The 21,153-nt window shown below is 42.4% G+C and overlaps 2 protein-coding genes across 4 annotated transcripts in view; both read left to right on the top strand.

Annotated features, from left to right (window-relative positions):
• Nucleotides 1–3,600: 3,600 nt before the first annotated feature.
• LOC139376968 (charged multivesicular body protein 6-like) lies at nucleotides 3,601–9,391 on the top strand. Of its 2 annotated transcripts, XM_071119998.1 has the most exons (8): nucleotides 3,601–4,097; nucleotides 4,379–4,488; nucleotides 4,687–4,774; nucleotides 5,841–5,927; nucleotides 6,223–6,288; nucleotides 6,386–6,466; nucleotides 6,843–6,927; nucleotides 7,089–9,391. In XM_071119998.1, exons 1-8 carry the CDS (start codon nucleotides 4,035–4,037, stop codon nucleotides 7,136–7,138), a joined length of 630 nt encoding a protein of 209 aa, XP_070976099.1. In that variant the 5' UTR covers nucleotides 3,601–4,034; the 3' UTR covers nucleotides 7,139–9,391. The 2 variants fall into 2 exon arrangements, with proteins under 2 accessions (XP_070976099.1, XP_070976100.1); XM_071119999.1 differs by lacking the exon at nucleotides 3,601–4,097 and having other exon boundaries at nucleotides 4,379–4,583.
• Nucleotides 9,392–11,929: 2,538 nt separating this feature from the next.
• Nucleotides 11,930–21,153, top strand: part of LOC139375717 (BAR/IMD domain-containing adapter protein 2-like) — a 112,619-nt gene continuing 103,395 nt past the window's right edge. The window contains exon 1 of one of the 2 annotated variants that reach the window (XM_071117527.1): nucleotides 11,930–12,285. In XM_071117527.1, coding sequence (XP_070973628.1) covers nucleotides 12,211–12,285 — 75 coding nt within the window. In that variant the 5' untranslated portion in view covers nucleotides 11,930–12,210. The remainder of the gene's footprint in view (nucleotides 12,286–21,153) is intronic. The other variant, XM_071117528.1, reaches the window with a different exon arrangement.

Consider the following 21,153-nt stretch of genomic DNA (forward strand, 5'->3'; position numbering starts at 1 on the left):
TTTCAGTTCTGCCCACAAATTTTCTATAGGATTGAGGTCAGGGCATTGTGATGGTCACTCCAATACCTTGACTTTGTTCTCCTTAAGCCATTTTGCCACAACTTTGGAAGTATGCTTGGGGTCATTGTCCATTTGGAAGACCCATTTGCAACCAAGCTTTAACTTCCTGACTGATGTCTTGAAATGTTGCTTCAATATATCCACATCTTTTTCCTCCCTCATGATGCCATCTATTTTGTGAAGTGCACCAGTCCCTCCTCCAGCAAAGCACCCCCACAACATGATGCTGCCACCCCCATGCTTCACGGTTGGGATGGTGTTCTTCGGCTTGCAAGCCTCCCCTTTTTTCCTCCAAACATAACGATGGTTATTATGGCCAAACAGTTCTATTTTTGTTTCATCAGAACAGAGGACATTTCTCCAAAAAGTACGATCTTTGTCCCCATGTGGAGTTGCAAACAGTAGTCTGGCTTTTTTATGCCGGTTTTGGAGCAGTGGCTTCTTCCTTGCTGGGCAGCCTTTCAGGTTATGTCGATATTGGACTTGTTTTACTGTGGATATAGATACTTTTGTACCTGTTTCCTCCAGCATTTTCACAAGGTCCTTTGCTGTTGTTCTGGAATTGATTTGCACTTTTCACACCAAAGTACGTTCATCTCTAGGAGACAGAACGCATCTCCTTCCTGAGCGGTGTGATGGCTGTGTGGTCCCGTGGTGTTTATGCTTGCGTACTATTGTTTGTACAAATGAAAATGGTACCTTCAGGCATTTGGAAATTGCTCCCAAGGATGGACCAGACTTGTGGAGGTCTACAATTTTTTTTATGTTGTCTTGGCTGATTTATTTTGATTTTCCCATGATGTCAAGCAGAGAGGCACTGAGTTTGAAGGTAGGCCTTGAAATACATCCACAAGTACACCTCCAATTGACTCAAATTATGTAAAGTAATCTATCAGAAGCTTCTAAAGCCATGACATCATTCTCTGGAATTTTCCAAGCTGTTTAAAGTCAACTTAGTGTATGTAAACTTCTGACCCACTGGAATTGTGATACAGCGAATTATAAGTGAAATAATCTGTCTGTAAACAATTGTTGGAAAAATGACTAATGTCATGCACAAAGTAGATGTCCGACTTGCCAAAACTATAGTTTGTTAACAAGAAATTTGTGGAGTGGTTGAAAAACAAGTTTTAATGAGTTTTAATGTAAACTTCCGATTTCAACTGTATAATATCACAAGATAACAAAATCATTTGGAAAACACATTATAACAAACGCTGGAGTCTGGTATTTATTTTTCTATGTTTACCTTTCGTAGCCTATTTCATTGGTTTGGTATCGTCAACCTGCTCTCTACTCTCTCACCACCACTGGTATGGCACCTACAGTTGAAGTCGGACATTTACATACACTTAGGTTGGAGTCACAAGTCACGCCTCTCATTATTGGTTTTCAAAGTTATCAGAGTCTGTGATAGCACTGTTCATTAAGAATGTACCTGAATGGTTTATTACAAGTTAGGGTCTTTTAAGATGCCTGTTCTGCATGTAGTTGTTTAATAAATCATTATGTTGTTGGTTATTTACTCCCACACAAACGTAAGCCTTAAGCAATTCATCAAATCATGGACTCTAATTAAGTGATAATGCCCTCGAAGCCGGTGTCTGGAGTATATATTGGCACGGGTGTTGTCCATTGAGGGCCGGTAAACCATACCAATATATCCTCCAAACATCGGCTTCGAGGGCATTAACATTTCATGCAACGGGTTACGAACATATTCAAATAATGATTGTCATATTTTCATTAACATTATTTTGATGAATTTCTTCAAACTATTTCATCCTTCCACAAGATATAGTCCTGACACAAATCTAGGGTCGCTACCCAAGCCGGCTGGTCGTTCGTTCTATCGGGTCGGGTGCCAGAGACTCGACCCAGTCGCTCAGTCTTTTTTATTCTGCGTCTATAGAAGCTGCCCAGTCGTTAGTTCTAAATGTTCCATTGCCATACTGGCTGGCAACGTTCTTATCCCTTGCTTGCTAGCTATCCAACTACGGCTAATTTACAGTCACGTCAAAAAGTGCAGCCAGAATAACAACAAAGTAGCGCATTTGTTAAAGCTGTTTTCTAGTGCCATTTATTTGGATTCATCCACAACAATGAGCTAATGAGGTGTGATTTTGCCTGGCATAGAAAACAGGCTCACTAGACAGGACACTTGTCCAGAGGAGCCAGCCAACAGCAAGCTAACACAATAAGCTAACACAATAACTTCAAACTGAAGCTAGAAATACTGCAAACTAGCTGTACTTTGTTTAGTTTGTCCTTTTTTCAATTGACATAACTTTGAATATATCCAATAAAATGATGCCAGCTTGTCAGGACCCGGTTACGAACTCGGGTCTCCGGTGTGAGAAACAGTCACTTAGTAAACTGAGCCACTAATAGTTGGCAGAACCCAGAAGATGAGGCAGACACAGAAGATGAGGCAGAACCCAGAAGATGAGGCAGAACCCAGAAGATGAGGCAGAACCCAGAAGATGAGGCAGAACCCAGAAGATGAGGCAGAACCCAGAAGATGAGGCAGAACCCAGAAGATGAGGCAGAACCCAGAAGATGAGGCAGAACCCAGAAGATGAGGCAGAACCCAGAAGATGAGGCAGAACCCAGAAGATGAGGCAGAACCCAGAAGATGAGGCAGAACCCAGAAGATGAGGCAGACACAGAAGATGAGGCAGACACAGAAGATGAGGCAGAACCCAGAAGATGAGGCAGAACCCAGAAGATGAGGCAGACACAGCAGTACTAGAGACGGTGATTTAATAAAGAAAAAAGGAAAAGATCTTCAGGCAAAAATATAAATCCACAACGTCAAAAGTAATTCCAAGAGAAAAAATGTATATAAGGACGAGAGGGAACTCGGAACAGGAGATCAGATGAAAGTCCATCACTTCCTGGTGTTGGGAAACTAAAAGTCGCAAGGGGGTAGTGACACGAGTGACAAGTCCAGATCCCAGATCCCGAGTGACAAGTCCAGATCCATCCAACATAGTAACCCTCATGGGGTCATTTAGAGGTTCAGAGGGAACGCCATTCTCCTTCACCCAGACACCATCCATGAAGTTACCTGCGGCTCCAGAGTCTACCAAGGCTTGAAGGGGAAGCTAAAACACATTCTGGAAGCTATATAAATTAATTTATTAATGTCTACATTTGTTTTTACCACATTATTATATTACAGACACCTTAATGCATACTTTTAAATTATATTATGTGAGCTAAACATAACAAAAAAAAAAAAGTTTAAACATATATATCAAATAATAATCCTTAGTAATTTTTTTGGATGATTACTAATGCTACTGTCACCACTACAACAACTAAATACATGTAATTTTGTCCTTGAAACGTTTAATTGAAATACTGTAGAATTCCATTCATTCCTATGGAGGACTGCACCTACCGGGGAGTACCAATATGGACGACCGTATCATCTCAATGGCCAATATATAATGACTGCGAACCAGGGTTTATACACATCATTGGTCGTTGCCTATCTATGGTTTATCGTTTTTTTGTCATTGTGACAAGTGAATTGTCCCTATCTGAATGCCGTACTTCCTGTTAGGCGTGTGTTTTGTTGTTGCATTAGCTGGCTAGCTTATTTGAAGTATACGGTCATCAGTAGTTACCTCAGCCACCAAGTCAGAAACCCCGCCTATTTCTACAATTTATATTCTTAAAATTTGATTTTAAAACCCTACTTTAACCTCACTGCTAACCCTGACCTTAAATTAACACCAAAAAAAAGCACCAACAATATAATACTCATGAATATTTACGATATAGAACAATTTGGACATTGTGGGTGTGGTAACCGAAGTAAACTAGCTAGCATGCAAAGTCATCAGATGTTTAGTTAGTCAACCGATCCACAAACTATTGGAATGTACGCAATGTTCTTCTGAGAAATAGACTTGTTGACAAGTCAATTCAATAGCTGCACAGAGTGGCGGGGATGTTGAATCAAAATGGGAAACATTTTCACCAGAAAGAGACGCACACGAATCACAGAGCAGGACAGGGCAGTTTTGGTAAGTAGCCTAGCTACTGTAGCTAGCTAACGTTAGCCAACTAGCTAACAAGTCAACCTTCTAACATACTATAACTACATTTGATAATGTCTACGTTAGGCCTAATGTTAGTAAGTTAGCTAGGAGGGCGGAATTGGGCAGTCTGACAACCCATAACGTTACTAGCCAGGGCTAACACACTGTTCTTTACTGGAAAGCTAGACTGCGAACTGAAGAGATTTAGTGTTGAAACAAGTGGTCTTCCAAGAATTGCATTAAAATGTCTGTCATCTCAATTACAGCAACTGAAACAGCAGAGAGATAAGTTAAAGCAGTATCAGAAGAGAATCACCCTGCAGCTGGAGAAGGAGAGGAATCTAGCCAAGCAGCTGCTGAAAGATGGCAAGAAAGAGTAAGGACTGGCTTCTCACCAGAAATGCTATATGATCCTGATCTGCCTAAAGTGAAGGTTGTCACTTTAAAGCACTTGAGATTGAAAGCTGTCATGTGCATAGACCATATATAATACATATAATTACGAAATTTGGACATTATATTGGCTGTCATTGTATTGAAAATTCTCACATTTCTGTATTTTGTTTTCAAACAGGAAGGCCCTCCTCTTGCTCAAAAAGAAGAGATACCAGGACCAGCTCCTGGACAAGACAGAAAACCAGATAAGCAACCTGGAGCGAATGGTAAATACCTGACATTTGTCAACCATTCACTCACTCGCATCACCAGGAATATAGAAAATGATACTCGTGAGGTGTATAGGCTAATTTCCTGGCCGCGTCATGAAAAGTTGCACGTGCAGTTCCTCATCAGAAGCCGTGTTGTTTACGTATGACGCGTTCACAATAACTGGGATCTCGAAAATCTCAGACTTCAGTGCGTTCAAGACAGGTGGGAACTCGGGAACTCCGACTGGGAGAATTAATTTTGAACGGTCATTCAAATTGGAATTCCAAGTCGGGAATTTGGGCATCTTTCTAGAGCGCCATCTTTCCGACTTGAAGATCACTGACGTCATGATTTGACCTCGTCCCCCCCCCCCCCCCATAGTTCCCAGTTGTCTTAAAAGCACCACCATACGATCACATGCAACTTCAAATGCAGCTCTTGCAACTTAACCAACACGTAATCAGATGGTTATCGTCTACAAAATGACAGATGTCATCAGAGCACACTAGGTTGATGGCATCTTAATTGGGGAGGACGGGTTCGTGGTAATGGCTGGAGTGGAATAAGTGACACGGTGTCAAACACGTGTTTGATTCCATTCGCTCCGTTCCTACCATTATTATGAACCATCCTCCTGTCCTGCATCAGAGGGTCGATTACCTAAGCAGGCCAGCAATGGCAAGGTGAAATGTAACAAATAGAGCTAGTTAAAGCCAGAAGAATAATATGCGTGTTGATCATAGCTATAGCCGTCAGTCTTTTGTGTTTTCATGGTCATCACTCACTAACTGTTTTTAAAAAAAATGTACGGTCCCAACGCATCACTCAGAAGAGACGTTTGATGATAAACAGAAAATGTCTCTATTCATTAGTCGGACACCGTTTCAGAAACGTTTTCCACCGTAGCCAAATGTTTTGCTTCAAACGGAAAACACTTTGCAACAAACAAGAGTTTCTATTGGACACGTTTAAGTCCCTCCCCGTTTTGTTCCATTTGCTTCCACATGGTTCTGTTTGGTTCCTAGTAAATACACCCCTGTACTGAACTAATGCCTTCTGATCTTATTGTTTTCTTTATAGTGTCAAGACATTGAGTTTGCCCAGATTGAGATGAAGGTCGTTGAAGGCCTTAAAGTTGGAAACGACTGCCTGAAGTCATTGCATGAGGTACTCTATGTGAGGGTATCAGAGAGCTATGTTTGACCTCTATATTTGACCTCTATGTTTGACCACTATGCTTGAAACCTCTATGTTTGACCTCTATGTTTGACCTCTATGCAACTTCCCTATGACCTGATAAGTAGCATACTGTATATGTCTGTCTTTTCCATAAGCCAATTAGTAAAATAAATAGGTTGCTACCTTCAGTGCATCTGCAATTCAAATAATATAGCATTCCGCATGGATATGCAGTGAATAAACATTGGCTTTCCTGTACTTACTGTTTGTTATTTCATATCAGGCGATGTCCATCGAGGATGTGGAGAGAATTATGGATGAGACCCAAGAAGGCATTGAATACCAGAGGGTAAGGTCCCCACTGTTTCTTTTTACAGAAGCATTGAAATCTTATTGAAATAACTGTTTTTGTTCATATTTATTTGTACCTTTTTATCTCTGTACAGGAAATAGATGAGATGCTGGCAGGTTCCCTGACACAGGAGGATGAGGATGCTGTACTGGCTGAACTGGAGGCCATCACTCAGGTCTGTCTGTATTACTCAACAACACTGGATGGCCAGCAACTATCATCATGTAACTCTGTTGACCTGAGACATGGCTGCAGACTCCTAACTTATAATTGGTTTATACACTTTATCCTATGGCGTCTATCCGTTGAACACAAGTAGGGATTTTATCACACAGTGACTGACTAGCCTCAAATCACCCATTGTGTTCAACTGTTAGACGCCTTATCAGTCTAGACATTTGTCAAGGCAAGGGACTGTGTCAATCTGGATAGTATCACTTCTCTGGTTCCTTACCTGACTTCTCCCCGCCTAACAGCAATAGATGAGAGACAGTCCCTTTTGAGTCTTGTTTCTTCCTTTACTTCCCTTTCTGTCTGTTTTGTGTGTTTAGGGAGAGCTTGACCTACCCGAGGTACCTGATGAGTCCCTGCCAGACGTTCCAGAGGCAGCTGATGAAGAACCAGAGCCAGGTCAAGGTAGGTCTCCTCAGATGTGGTGTCATACTGAATTACAAATATTTGTGTCTTATGTTGAGAGAATATGAATTCAGATGTAGGTTAAAGACTCCAGCAGTGGAAATAGACATTACATGAGCACTAAGTGTCATTCAGAGTCCATCTGGTTTTCTTCATTTCAGAGAGGGAGAGGCCAAGGAAGAAGCAGGAACGAGGGATGTTGGCTGTCTAGGGACCTGTCTGTTCGCCAGGTGACTCTGTGGGTCTTGGTACACCGGCCACTATATCCCCCTCATAGGGGTCTCATGCCCCCCCCACACACACAAAACAACAAAAAGATTATCTTCACCATCTCTTCCAGTCCCTCGCCTCCAATACTGAACTTCCTGGTGCCCTGCTAAGCCTTGGCTTTGTGAGCCCCAATACTGCTTTATAATCCTCTTCTGGATTCAACCACCCCATCACTCCAACCAGGGTCATGGACTTTATTTTTCACATCATTGCCTGTAGGTTCTCCCATTTTTTTTTTGTTGTTCATGTTTAGGGCCTATTTAGATACATAATGAAGAAATTAGTGGTTTGATTTAGATAATATTGTGCCTATTGCCTAAGTCCCGTGACGGGTATGTTTTTTAAAAATCTTCTGTGAACGAACAAACTATGTAATTAACAGACAAATTAATTCATGTGTCTCTTTTTTTCTTACTTTTCAACCTTTTGTGGCTCAGGCCTACTATCTGACCACAGAACACGTTCTCTTCGGGAGGAATAGACATGCAGACTGTCTTTCAAAATCATTACTGTTGGGATGGCTTTCAGAATCTTGCCTTGTCTTAGTTAAGAATGTCTTGATTGCTGCCAAACTGTCAATAATGGATATGACTTTGGCTTTGGTTTCATCTTGTTGATTGCGGAGTAAAATCCTTAATAGTACTGACCTATTTGCTAAAGCCTCCATTTCATGTAAATTCTATGTTCTTCCTCGCTGTGCAACAGTTTAACTAATCGAATGCTCCAGTAGCGTTGGCTTGGTAATTAGTTCAGTGTCATTGGGGGAAAGGAAGGGCTAATTGTATTGTCAGCGGGCTTACTAACTTAACTCTGACCGAGCCTGGTGTCCTAGCTATCCATTGACTGTTATGGTATCATATTGGGTCTGTTTCACTATGAAGTGTGATTTTGGGTTGTTATCTGTCTGGATCTGTAATATGTTACTGGCATATCATATCATGATTTTGGGTTGTTATCTGTCTGGATCTGTAATATGTTACTGGCATATCATATCATGATTTTTGGGTTGTTAGCTGTCTGGATCTGTAATATGTTACTGGCATATCATATCATGATTTTGGGTTGTTATCTGTCTGGATCTGTAATATGTTACTGGCATATCATATCATGATTTTGGGTTGTTATCTGTCTGGATCTGTAATATGTTACTGGCATATCATATCATGATTTTGGGTTGTTAGCTGTCTGGATCTGTAATATGTTACTGGCATATCATATCATGATTTTGGGTTGTTATCTGTCTGGATCTGTAATATGTTACTGGCATATCATATCATGATTTTGGGTTGTTATCTGTCTGGATCTGTAATATGTTACTGGCATATCATATCATGATTTTGGGTTGTTATCTGTCTGGATGTGTAATATATTACTGGCATATCATATTTATCTGAAATGGAGGGCCTACATATAACAGATAAGCACTAGCCATATTTAATAGAATATGTAAGTGGCTTATGAACCACTTATGTATAGTGTAAAGTAAGTCTCTCTGAGACAGTGACACTCTTGATAATGACCGTGGTGACCATTTCCCAGTGGTATCATATTGACAGACCTGTGGCGTGTCTATACGAAATGTACTATGTTGTAATTCTGTAACAATACAAAGTATTTTTAAAGGTGCTGTTTGACCAGCGTGTTGTTATTAACAACCACTAGCTGGCAGCAAATAGCAGTTTATGATTTTACCTGTTGATAAGCAATACCTTTGCATACATTGGTCAGTAAACGTATTGTGTGGATTCGGGATGCTGTTTCAAATCAAATGTTATTTGTGACATGCGCCCAGGTATTGATTACAGTGAAACACAACAGGTATTGATTACAGTGAAACACAACAGGTATTGATTACAGTGAAACACAACAGGTATTGATTACAGTGAAACACAACAGGTATTGATTACAGTGAAACACTTACTTAAGTGTTTCAAAAAAAATGTACAAAAAAATTAATTGTAAATGTTTTGTGCAACTATATGGGACAGTGAAAAGAACTGCCTAGCTATAATGAGGGGAATCATATAAGACTGTATGTTATTCATTAGCATTTGAGTCGTTTAGCAGACGCTCTACTCCAGAGCGATCTACAATTAATGCATTCGGTCTTAAGTTATCTAGGTGAGACGACCACACATCACAATCGTAGTAGGTACTTTTTTTTTTACCACAAAATAAAGTAGTTATCAGAAAAGTTGGTGCCGGTAGGCTGCTTTTGCAAGTCATTGGAATTCTTCCTTTCTTCGTGTGATGATTTTATAAGCATTGATAGAGCATCCTTGGATTATACAGAGGTCCTCTAAAATCAGTCCATAGTAGGTCACAGAGTATTATAACACAGCAGCCTGTGACTAAAGATTCCAAGCAATGAGCAAGTGGTAGGCCTTATCTCCTTCATGTCCCTACCATGTCTGTTATCTGTGAAATGCTTGGAACAATTAGTATATTTCTGGGAAAAGTACTGGAAAGTACAATGTAGATGTATTTTTTTATCTCAATGCCAAATAATTGTTGGGTTAACTATGAAGTACCTTACTGTGATTGTTTTCAATTCAAATGGTAAATATAACAAAATAGCTTCTTAGCGAAGAGAAATTTCTCAAGCAAATAATTTAGCTAGGACTGTCTGACTGGGGAGGGGGAAACTGAAAGCTAGCTGTTATTGCCAGAGAGGTTAGGAACTCTCTTATTGGTCTATTAACTCATTTACTGCATGGTGATGTCACCATGGAAGGCCAAAACTCCATCCCACCTTTTCAAACAGCTCTTACACTAAAAGAGCATAATCATAATTTTCACAATTTCCACAGTATTATTCCAACCTCATTGTGTGGAAATATATATAAAGAACACAGGAAAATCAAGTTTTGACTGCACAGTGAACTCTGATGTGCCGTTGAATGAATCTGCTGCAATACAGTGTGTCGCTGATTGTCCCCTTCAAGCCAATGACAGCGTGGGAGACAGAGTGGGTGGAGAAAGGGAACATGAATGACAGTGCGAATCGCTGTGCTCTATGATTCATAAAAGATATCTGAACCTGGGGGACAATTACAGGCAGGGAAAATGGAGTGAGTGGGAGGCTGTTTTCAAGTGCTCCTGAAAAAACAGCCTGGTCTCAGACTTGACGTAACATAGTAAAAGTAAATTCGGTGATGGGACATCCACAAATACAAGCCATACGAAACGTAACATATGGAGTGTCTTGAAAAATGAAGAAACCCGCACACTGCTATTGATAGTTTCACTGCTTTTTATTAAGCTTTACGTATCGTCCTTTGTCAGAGCTTATTAAAGAGCAGTGATACTATCAAGAGCAGTGTGCAGGTTTTTATTTTCATTTTATTCAACTGTTACCATGCACCTACAAAAAAAAGATAGTTCAGATGTGCATGTGCATTTTGAACATACAGAATAATACGAAATGCTCTGAGACTAGGTTGGAGAAAGAGCCAGCTCTACAAAGGAAGGCCAGGTAATGATGACCTGGGGGATGTGGGTGGGAGGGTGTGTGTCTGTCCCCTCAATGCCAAGGACACACACACCGGTTGCTGGTCCAGGTGACTACAGAGTGTCCTGGCTCTGCTACTAAATAATGGGGCTCCCCTCTCTGTCTCTGTTCAAGCCTCCTCATAGGCCTAACCAGAGCTGAGGGGAATACTTCATTGCTTTCTAATGCCTTTCCCTGTGACGCAGAACAGCAGTGCTAAAACCAGAATGTATCACGCCCCCTGGCCAATATTAGTGCCTTATTGCTTAAATATTTTGTATTAGTGTATGTTCAGGTGGCTGTTGTTACCTCCAGTTCCTGCTACGCTACATGTCACTAGGGACAGATATTGATTGATTCACCAGCTGTCTCAAATGAATTAGGAAGCAGTATCATTGTTGAATTGTTTAATTATGGAAACCACCTGTGTGAGGGCCAACTAGATTGTTCATCACACAAGCAAATCAATGACAATGTTGAGAAATGCCCTTTAAAAAAACAACTTCATTCATGTTTTCAGATAGATTTTTACTGTTGTGTTTATGAAGTTGAATTATAAACTCACCTTAATGAAGGAGGGTTGTCAAAAGAGCAAGTTAAACCCAGTTTTAACTCTGTGGAGTGGTCAGGCAGGGGGTTAAGTGACCTGTGTCTCTCAGCACTATAAGGTACTGTACTTTTCCTCCTTAGTTATTAGAGTTATTATAATGCTAATACGTTTCTGGAAAATTGGAGACATCAGCAGCATAGAAATCACTTATTGTCCACATCCAATAAAGAATAAAGCCTTGACACTTTAGAGATTTTCCAACAGGCTCTTGTGGTGCAGATCGTGACTTGCTGAATGAGTTGTGGATGATTCCCCTGTTCCTACATCACATATTGTAGCATACCGTACGAGCAAGGTGACGCCGTCCTACACCGACACACACCACTACATTCCAGACACTAAGTCTGGATAGCAATGCACCACTGTAACAGGTAGCTGCTATTCAATCATAATGTTTTGTACAATGTTCGATAAATACACTCTGTTCTACGTCATTATTTATACCATACGTTATCGGTTTACGTTATTTGTTTTGCCTAAAATGTGTTCGCTTCAAAATGTGTTCATTTACTTAGATCACAATCTGTTGAAATCGTATTGTTGGGTATAGAGATGTGTGTGCATAGCTGTACTGTAGTCATTCAGGCATGCGGGTATTATGAATGATTTTTACGCAGAGGCAGAGCAGAGGCAGTGGTGTGGGCAGTGATCGAGAGAGGAGGCGGATCCCTTTAAAATGGCAAGCAGCTATGATCAGGCTGCCTGCGTTCTCTGTCAGCGGGTGGTATAGCCTCCAGACTGTGTGGGCGCAGTTGAAAAGTTTCTTATAAAAGCGATGATTCCGGAGTCTCGTATTACGCGCGTCCCCCCCCCTCTGTAACAATTGTTTCTTACTACGATTCCTTCCACCTACTCCGTTTCTCCTTCGTAGTATTTCTTCGAAAAGCTCCCGTCACTAAAGGAAATCTGGTCTATGGTTTTGGCTGAAGAAGGTTCCACGATGTCTCGGACTGACGAAGTACACCGTATAACGGAGAATGTCTATAAGGTAAGAGGCAGACAATAATGAATACATTGATTATTGTTTTGATTTAAATGGCTTGATGAGTGGTGCCTCGTCAGCTGATGAGGTCTGATAACGTGGTTGCTGTTGGATTCGTCTCGAACTTTGTTTTACGCAGAGGTCAAGATAAGCCTACTCTCTATTCAATTAGAACAAATACAATATCCTATTTAATGAACATTGATAACGACGTTGGCTTCTATGGTGTACCGGGGGAATTTACAATCGCACCCCATCAATAGGTCTCATCATTGCTCTAAAAGTAGAGGTTTTTTTTTCTTCTCTGCAGTGAGGGACACTGCGTGCCCTAACGGCAACAGCCATAGGCTCACATGGGACAAAACAATGAATACAAAATTCCCCAGACAAAGTTTAAGTTGAATTCGGGGATGTGTATTAAAGTGACAGTTTGTATCGGGGTAGACGGGGGCAGCCTATGACAGTTTGTATCGGGGTAGACGGGGCCAGCCTAATTTGCATGTCATGACATATTGGTTTAAGGAGTTCTGTCAGACCACGGGAGGATTTTCCGCTGTAACCAGTCAAGCTAGAGGAGTTGATTGAGGGAATAAGGGACTGTCCTAAACCTGTTGAAGCTGCCCTGTAGTCTAAAGCATTTCGGCAAGTCCTTCCCTCCTGCTATTTCCACAACAAAGCTCTGCTTTAGCAGAGCCAAGGGCGGAGGTGCTAGCTACTCTTCAGTTTCACTGCACTGTGATATGTTGTCTGTGTCCCAAATGGCACCCTAGTCACTTTTTTATAGTGCACTACTTTGGAATAGGGCTCTGGTAGAAGGTAGTGCACTTCTTTGGAATAGGGCTCTGGTAGAAGGTAGTGCACTACTTTGGAATATGGCTCTGGTAGAAGGTAGTGCACTATAGAGGTAATAGGATTCCATTTGGAACTGACTGGTTGTGCCATCCAAACAGGCTAGATTTCAGGAAGGGAAGAGAAATGTGCAGCGGTACACAAGTTTGAATAACCTGTGAAAGCTGGTCCATATGGTAACCATAGCCTAGTGACTGCTATGATCTGAGTGGTCTATACTTGACCCTATCATGGGTCAGCCATTATCACAGACAGCCCTGAGCTGTACACTCATGTGTATTCTCCCTCTGAGCTTCATGTCTAACACCTAGACCCTACCCTAAACATACCCCTCTAGGTCGACTTTCAAGGTTCAGTGGTGGTAGAGCAGCCTGATGCTGAGACCTGTGGAAGATGTTGGGGGTCCTTAATGACCTGTGAAAGATGTTGGGGGTCCTTGACGACCCGTGGAAGATGTTGGGGGGTCCTTGATGACCCGTGGAAGATGGTGGGGGGTCCTTAATGACCGACCAGGGAGAGGAGGATTAGGTGCTCGTCTAATTAGAGCGAGAGAGCATTGCTGATGGGAAGGCCACTGGAGGTGATGATATTTTTGCGAATGGGAAAGGGAAGCAAACCCATGTCGCTGGCATGAAAGGCAAACACCCTACGCATTGCTCCAAATGGAGTTCACTCATTTGGTGGGATTTGTAGGGTTCATATTGTGAGAATCGCTACAATATGAATATGCAGAATGACAGTCAGTCAGTCAGTCAGTCAGTGTGGAGATATTTTCCTGACCAGCAGGTTGCATCATTACAGAGCCCAGCAGAGGGAGAAGAGAGAGGGAGTGGTGGAGCGATGCAGAGGGAGGGAGATGGAGAGTAGCAGCCGACCTGGTAATCTGGCCCACGGCTGGGGGCCTATTGTGGGGCGACTGATGCTGACTGGCGGGGGCTCTGTGTTTGTGTGCATGCAGCTCTTAGGCATGTAGAGTGGTGTTTGCCTCAGTGAGTCTCTGAGTATGTTCACATGCACACAAATAATTCTACACTGCTCAAAAAAATAAAGGGAACACTAAAATAACACATTCTAGATCTGAATGAATGAAATATTCTTATTAAATACATTTGTCTTTACATAGTTGAATGTGCTGACAACAAAATCACACAAATTATCAATGGAAATCAAATTTATTAACCCATGGAGGTCTGGAATTGGAGTCACACTCAAAATTAAAGTGGAAAACCACACTACAGGCTGATCCAACTTTGATGTAATATCCTTAAAACAAGTCAAAATTAGGCTCAGTAGTGTGTGTGGCCTCCATGTGCCTGTATGACCTCCCTACAACACCTGGGCATGCTCCTGATGAGGTGGCAGATGGTCTCCTGAGGGATCTCCTCCCAGACCTGGACTAAAGCGTCCGCCAACTCCTGGACAGTGTGGTGCAACGTGGCGTTGGTGGATGGAGCGAGACATGATGTCCCAGATGTGCTCATTTGGATTCAGGTCTGGGGAATGGGCGGGCCAGTCCATAGCATCAATGCCTTCCTCTTGCAGGAACTGCTGACACACTCAAGCCACATGAGGTCTAGCATTGTCTTGCATTAGGAGGAACCCAGGGCCAACTGCACCAGCATATGGTCTCACAAGGGGTCTGAGGATCTCATCTCGGTACCTAATGGCAGTCAGGCTACCTCTGGCGAGCACATGGAGGGCTGTGCGGACCCCCAAAGAAATGCCACCCCACACCATGACTGACTCACCGCCAAACCGGTCATGCTGGAGGATGTTGCAGGCAGCAGAACGTTCTCCACGGCATCTCCAGACTCTGTCACGTCTGTGACATGTGCTCAGTGGGAACCTGCTTTCATCTGTGAAGAGCACAGGGCGCCAGTGGCGAATTTGCGAATCTTGGTGTTCTCTGGCAAATGCCAAAAGTCCTGCACGGTGTTGGGCTGTAAGCACAACCCCCACATGTGGACGTCGGGCCCTCATACCACCCTCATGGAGTCTGTTTCTGACCGTTTGAGCAGACACATGCACATTTGTGGCCTGCTGGAGGTCATTTTGCAGGGCTCTGGCAGTGCTCCTCCTTCTCCTCGCACAAAGGCGGAGGTAGCGGTCCTGCTGCTGGGTTGTTGCCCTCCTACGGCCTCCTCCACGTCTCCTGATGTGCTAGCCTGTCTCCTGGTAGCGCCTCCATGCTCTGGACACTACGCTGACAGACACAGCAAACCTTCTTGCCACAGCTCGCATTGATGTGCCATCCTGGATGAGCTGCACTACCTGAGCCACTTGTGTGGGTTGAAGACTCCGTCTCATGCTACCACTAGAGTGAAAGCACCGCCAGCATTCAAAAGTGACCAAAACATCAGCCAGGAAGCATAGGAACTGAGAAGTGTTCTGTGGTCACCACCTGCAGAACCACTCCTTTATTGGGGGTGTCTTGCTAATTGCCTATAATTTCCACCTGTTGTCTATTCCATTTGCACAACAGCATGTGAAATGTATTGTCAATCAGTGTTGCTTCCTAAGTGGACAGTTTGATTTCAGTGTGATTGACTTGGAGTTACATTGTGGTGTTTAAGTGTTTATTTTTTTGAGTAGTGTATATTAAACTGATTATGGCAGTATGGAAATGGTCATGTCAACTCCTCACTCTTATCTTAATTGGCCTAAAGGTCAAAATCTAAGTAAGCATATGTCAATTAAAACACCTGGTTTTCTGAGCAATATTTTCAAAGACCTGACCAGACGAGGCCCTGAGGTGCCAGCTTCCATCTGATACCATACAACCATAGAGACTGGCATGCTACTGAGGAGGAGGATAGCTGTATGCAATCAGATGGTACAGTATTAACAAAATTATTTATTTCATCAAGGCAAGGTGTGAACATCACTCTGTTTGTGAGCTTCGGGGGCTGATGTTTAAGAGGTAGACATGGGAGTTGATTGTCTCCGTTATCTCCTGAGAAAGGGGTGTACTTGCAGACACTCTGGCAGTGTGGTACGGTGCAGTTTCTCTGAAGACGTTGCTATTGCTTGGCAGCTCCTTGCTGACTGCGGAATCTTCAAGCTCGCTCAGATTCCAAGAATACAAGACACCGTCTGCAACATTGTGCAATGACTCACACGTGTGTGTGTGTGTGTGTGTGCGCTTCAGCCTATATACTTGGCTTTGCCCTGAAAGGAGGACATCCTCACCTCCAGACAATCTGCTGTGACCAACCATCACAACCTCTGCTGTCCTACACACACACACACACACACACACACACACACACACTTCAACATGTTGTGGGTATGTCAAAGCTTAATCATCCTGTCTAGTTTGCTCAATTGGTAATCTACAAGAGTTTATCCATTAAATTGGATTTCTCCATTTGCCGCAGATAATCTGTTAAATGCATTTTGGCCTTGTGTTGAGATAATTGCTATCATTTCAATAGTGCTATTTGCCTGCTCCATCTCAGTGAGGTATGCTGAAATGCATCACCAAATATGATGAAAGCAGACATCTGAATATGAAAGATAATCACAATCATTCACGGGTATATATATAATTTTTTTTTTTTTTTTTTTTTTTTTACAGTGCATTCAGAAAGTATACAGCCTTATTCTAAAATTGATTCATCTACACACAACACCCCATAATGACATTGCCAGAACAGGTTCTTTGAAATGTTTGCAAAAAAAGATACCTAATACACAAGTATTCAGACCCTTTGCTTTGAGACTCAATTGAGCTCAGGTGCATCCTGTTTCCATTGATCATCCTTGAGATGTTTCTACAAATTGATTGGAGTCCACCTGTGGTACATTCAATTGATTGGACATGATTTGGAAAGACACACACACCTGTCTGTATAAGGTCTCAAAAACCAAGCCATGAGGTCGAAGGAATTGTCCGTAGTAGAGGTCGACCGATTTATGATTTTTCAACGCCAATACCGATTTATTGGTGGACCAAAAAAAGCCGATACCGATTAATCGGACAATTTATTTTTTTACATTTATTTGTAATAATGACCATTACAACAATACTGAATGAACACTTATTTTAACTTAATATAATACATAAATGAAATCCATTTAGCCTCAAATAAATAATGAAACATGTTAAATGTTGGTTTAAATAATGCAAAAACAAAGTGTTGGAGAAGATAGTAAAAGTGCAGTATATGCCATGTAAGAAAGTGCAGTATGTGCCATGTAAGAAAGCTAACATTTTAAGTTCCTTGCTCAGAACATGAAAACATATATGAAAGCTGGTGGTTCCTTTTAACATGAGTCTTCAATATTCCCAGGTAAGAAGTTGTAGTTATTATAGGACTATTTCCCTCTATACCATTTGTATTTTATTAACCTTTGACTATTGGATGTTCTTATAGGCACTTTAGTATTGCCAGTGTAACAGTATAGCTTCCGTCCCTCTCCTCGCCCTTACCTTGGCTCGAACCAGGAACATATCGACAACAGCCACCCTTGACGCAGCGTTACCCATGCAGAGCAAGGGGAATAACTATTCTCAGAGCGAGTGACGTTTGTAACGCTATTAGCGCGCACCCTGCTAATTAGCTAGCCATTTCACATCGGTTACACCAGCCTAATCTTGGGAGATGATGGGCTTGAAGTCATAAACGGCGCAATGCTTGAAGCACAGCAAAGAGTTGCAGGCAAAACTCACGAAAGTGCTGTTTGAATGAATGCTTACGAGTCTGCTGGTGCCTACCACCGCTCAGTCAGACTGCTCTATCAAATCATAGACTTAATTATAACATAATAACACGCAGAAATATGAGCCTTTGGTCATTAATATGGTAAAATCCAGAACCTATCATCTCAAACAAAACATTTATTCTTTCAGTGAAATACGGAACCGTTACATATTTTATCTAAGGGGTGGCATCCATTAGTCTAAATATTCCTGTTACATTGCACAACCTTCAATGTAATGTCATAATTACGTAAAATTCTAGCAAATTAGTTCGCAACGAGCCAGGCGACCCAAACTGTTGCATATACCCTGACTCAACGTGCAAGGAACGCAAGAGAAGTGACACAATTTCACCTGGTTAATATTGCCTGCTAACCTGGATTTCTTAGCTAAATATGCAGGTTTAAAAATATGTACTTCTGTGTATTGATTTTAAGAAAGGCATTGATGTTTATGGTTAGGTACACGTTGGAGCAATGACAGTCCTTTTTCGCGAATGCGCACTGCATCGATTATCATCGAGCAGGACACGCTAGATAAACTAGTAATATCAACCATGTTTAGTTAACTAGTGATAGTTTTTTTTATAAGATAAGTTTAATGCTAGCTAGCAACTTACCTTGGCTTACTGCATTTGCGTAACAGGCAGGCTCCTCGAGGAGTGCAATGTAATCAGGTGGTTCGAGCGTTGGACTAGTTAACTGTAAGGTCGCAAGATTGAATCCCCGAGCTGACAATGTAAAAATCTGTCATTCTTCCTCTGAACAGGCAGTTACCCCACCGTTCCTAGGCTGTCATTGAAAATAAGAATGTTTTCTTAAGTGACTTGCCTTGTTAAATAATGATTAAATAAAGGTGTAAAAAAAAAAAAAAAAAAATGGCCCAAATCGGTCTTCCGATTCTTATGAAAACTTGAAATCGGCCATTCCGATTTAATAGGTCGACCTCTAGTCCTTAGAGCTCCGAGACAGGATTGTTTCGAGGCACAGATCTGGGGAAGGGTACCAAAACATTTTCTGCAGCATTGAAGGGCCCCAAGAACACACTGGTCTCCATCATTCTTAAATGGAAGAAGTTTGGAACCACCAAGACTCTTCCTAGAGCTGGCCGCCTGGCCAAACTGAGCAATCAGGGGAGAAGGGCCTTGGTCAGGGAGGTGACCAAGAATCCCAACGGTCACACTAACGGAGGTCTAGAGTTCCTCTGTGGAGATGGTTGTTCTTCTGGAAGGTTCTCCCATCTCTGCAACACCACCAATCAGGCCTTTATGGTAGAGTGGCCAGACGGAATCCACTCCTCAGTAAAAGGCAAATGACAGCCTGCTTGGAGTTTGCCAAAAGGACTCTCAGGCCATGATAAACTCTTTAGCCTGAATGTCAAGCGTCACATCTGGCGTGAACCTGGCACCATCCCTGCAGTGAAGCATTGTGGTGGCGGCATCATGCTGTGGGAATGTTTTTCAGCGGCAGGGACTAGGAAACTAGTCCGGCTTGAGGGAAAGATGAACGGAGCAAAGTACAGAGATCCTTGACGAAAACCTGCCCCAGAGCGCTCAGGACCTCCGACTGGGGCGACGTTTCACCTTCCAACAGGATGATGACCTTACGCACACAGCCAAGACAAGGCAGGAGTGGCTTCAGTACAAGCCCCTGAATGTCCTTGAGTGGCCCAGCCAGAGCCTGGACTTGAACCCGATCGAACATCTCTGGAGAGACCTGAACATGGGGTATAGTGTTATTAGATTGAGGGGGGGTGAAACGATTTCATCCATTTTAAAGTAAGGCTGTAACGTAACAATGTGGGGGGGGGGGGGGAATCAAGGGGTCTGAATACCTTCAGAATGCACTGTATATTAAACAAATATACTGATTTATTCTATTAGAGTAAGAAACAGTCTCTGGTTGTGTCGTGAATGGAACCCTATTCATTACATAGTGGGGGCGCAGGTAGCCTAGTGGTTAGAGCATTGTGCCAGTAACCAAAAGGTTGCTGGATCAAATCCCATAGCTGACAAGGTAAAAATCTGTCGCTCTGGATGGATTGTCCCGGGCTTGTGGCTGTCTTGATTCCTGCTGATCCATCTTCCCTGCGACCTGCCCAGTCTTGTACTGTACAGCGTAGCCTACGTTGCTACCATGGTGAAGACCAAAGCTGGTGGAAGTACCATTGAGGACAGTGGTTTCTCTCTATTACAGGTGAAGGATGTTTTTAAAAGAAGAACAATAGTTCTAAAGCAGTTGGTACAATAAAATAGCTTCAACTAATAAAATAATGGAAGACCTGACCAGCGAGGTCCAAGACCTGAAGAACAGTTTGCAGTTCTCCCAGGGTGAGCTCATTGAGTTCAAACAGGAGAACTGCAAGACGACAGTAAATCATTGAGAGAGGACATCAGTTCTGTATGTGAAGCCATGATAATCTGATTTCTCTATCATTGTTATATCAGGGAACAATCAAGGCAGAATAACGTTGTTGTGGAGGGAATTGCAGAATCTCCACATGAGACCTGGAGGATAAGGTGAGGGAAATAATCTCTGAGAAACTGAAGATGGACCACAGGAAGATTTGAGGTGGAGCACGTCCACCGGACTGAAAACTCACCACCGGCCCAGGTGACAGGCCCATGCCAATAGTTGTCATTGAACCTCAGGATCTTGACAAGGTAGCTGTTCTGGAAAGAGACGACAACTTGAGAGGAACGTACATCTTTCCTCAACGAGGTCTATCCTGTACACCAGTACAGCAAATAAATTATCACAGCCGTGAAAGCTGCCAGAGCGAGTAGGGACATTACTTCCATCCACTGTGACAGGCTCATTGTCCACCCTCCTCTCGAAAGCCTGGAAGGGATGAGGCAGCTAAGCCTATGAGTTTCCTATCTTACACACCCCAACTGATTTAACAGACTGGCAAATGTTTTTTTGTCTCTTGCTCTGTTTGCTCTTTTCCATATGATGTTTATCTCTGATAAGCTACTCAGGAAAGGGCTGAAAATAGCCCATATTAATATATGTAGCCTTAGAAATAAGGTTCATGAAATCAATAACTTGCTAACATCAGATAACATTCATATGTTAGCCATTTCTGAGACTGACTTGGATAATTCCTTTGATACAGCAGTTGCAATACAAGGAAAGAAGAGACAGGAATGCCCATGCGGGAGGTGTTGCTGTATATATTCAGAGCCATGTCCCTGTAATGCTTACAGAAGATTGTTTGTCAAGCGTTATTGAAGTGTTGTGGTTGCAGGTTCACCTGCCTCACCTAAAGCCTTTTCTTTTGTGATGTTGCTATTGGCCACCAAGTGCAAACAGTCAGTTTCT

Source organism: Oncorhynchus clarkii, chromosome 20, assembly GCF_045791955.1.
Source record: "Oncorhynchus clarkii lewisi isolate Uvic-CL-2024 chromosome 20, UVic_Ocla_1.0, whole genome shotgun sequence".
Taxonomy (NCBI): Eukaryota; Metazoa; Chordata; class Actinopteri; order Salmoniformes; family Salmonidae; genus Oncorhynchus; species Oncorhynchus clarkii.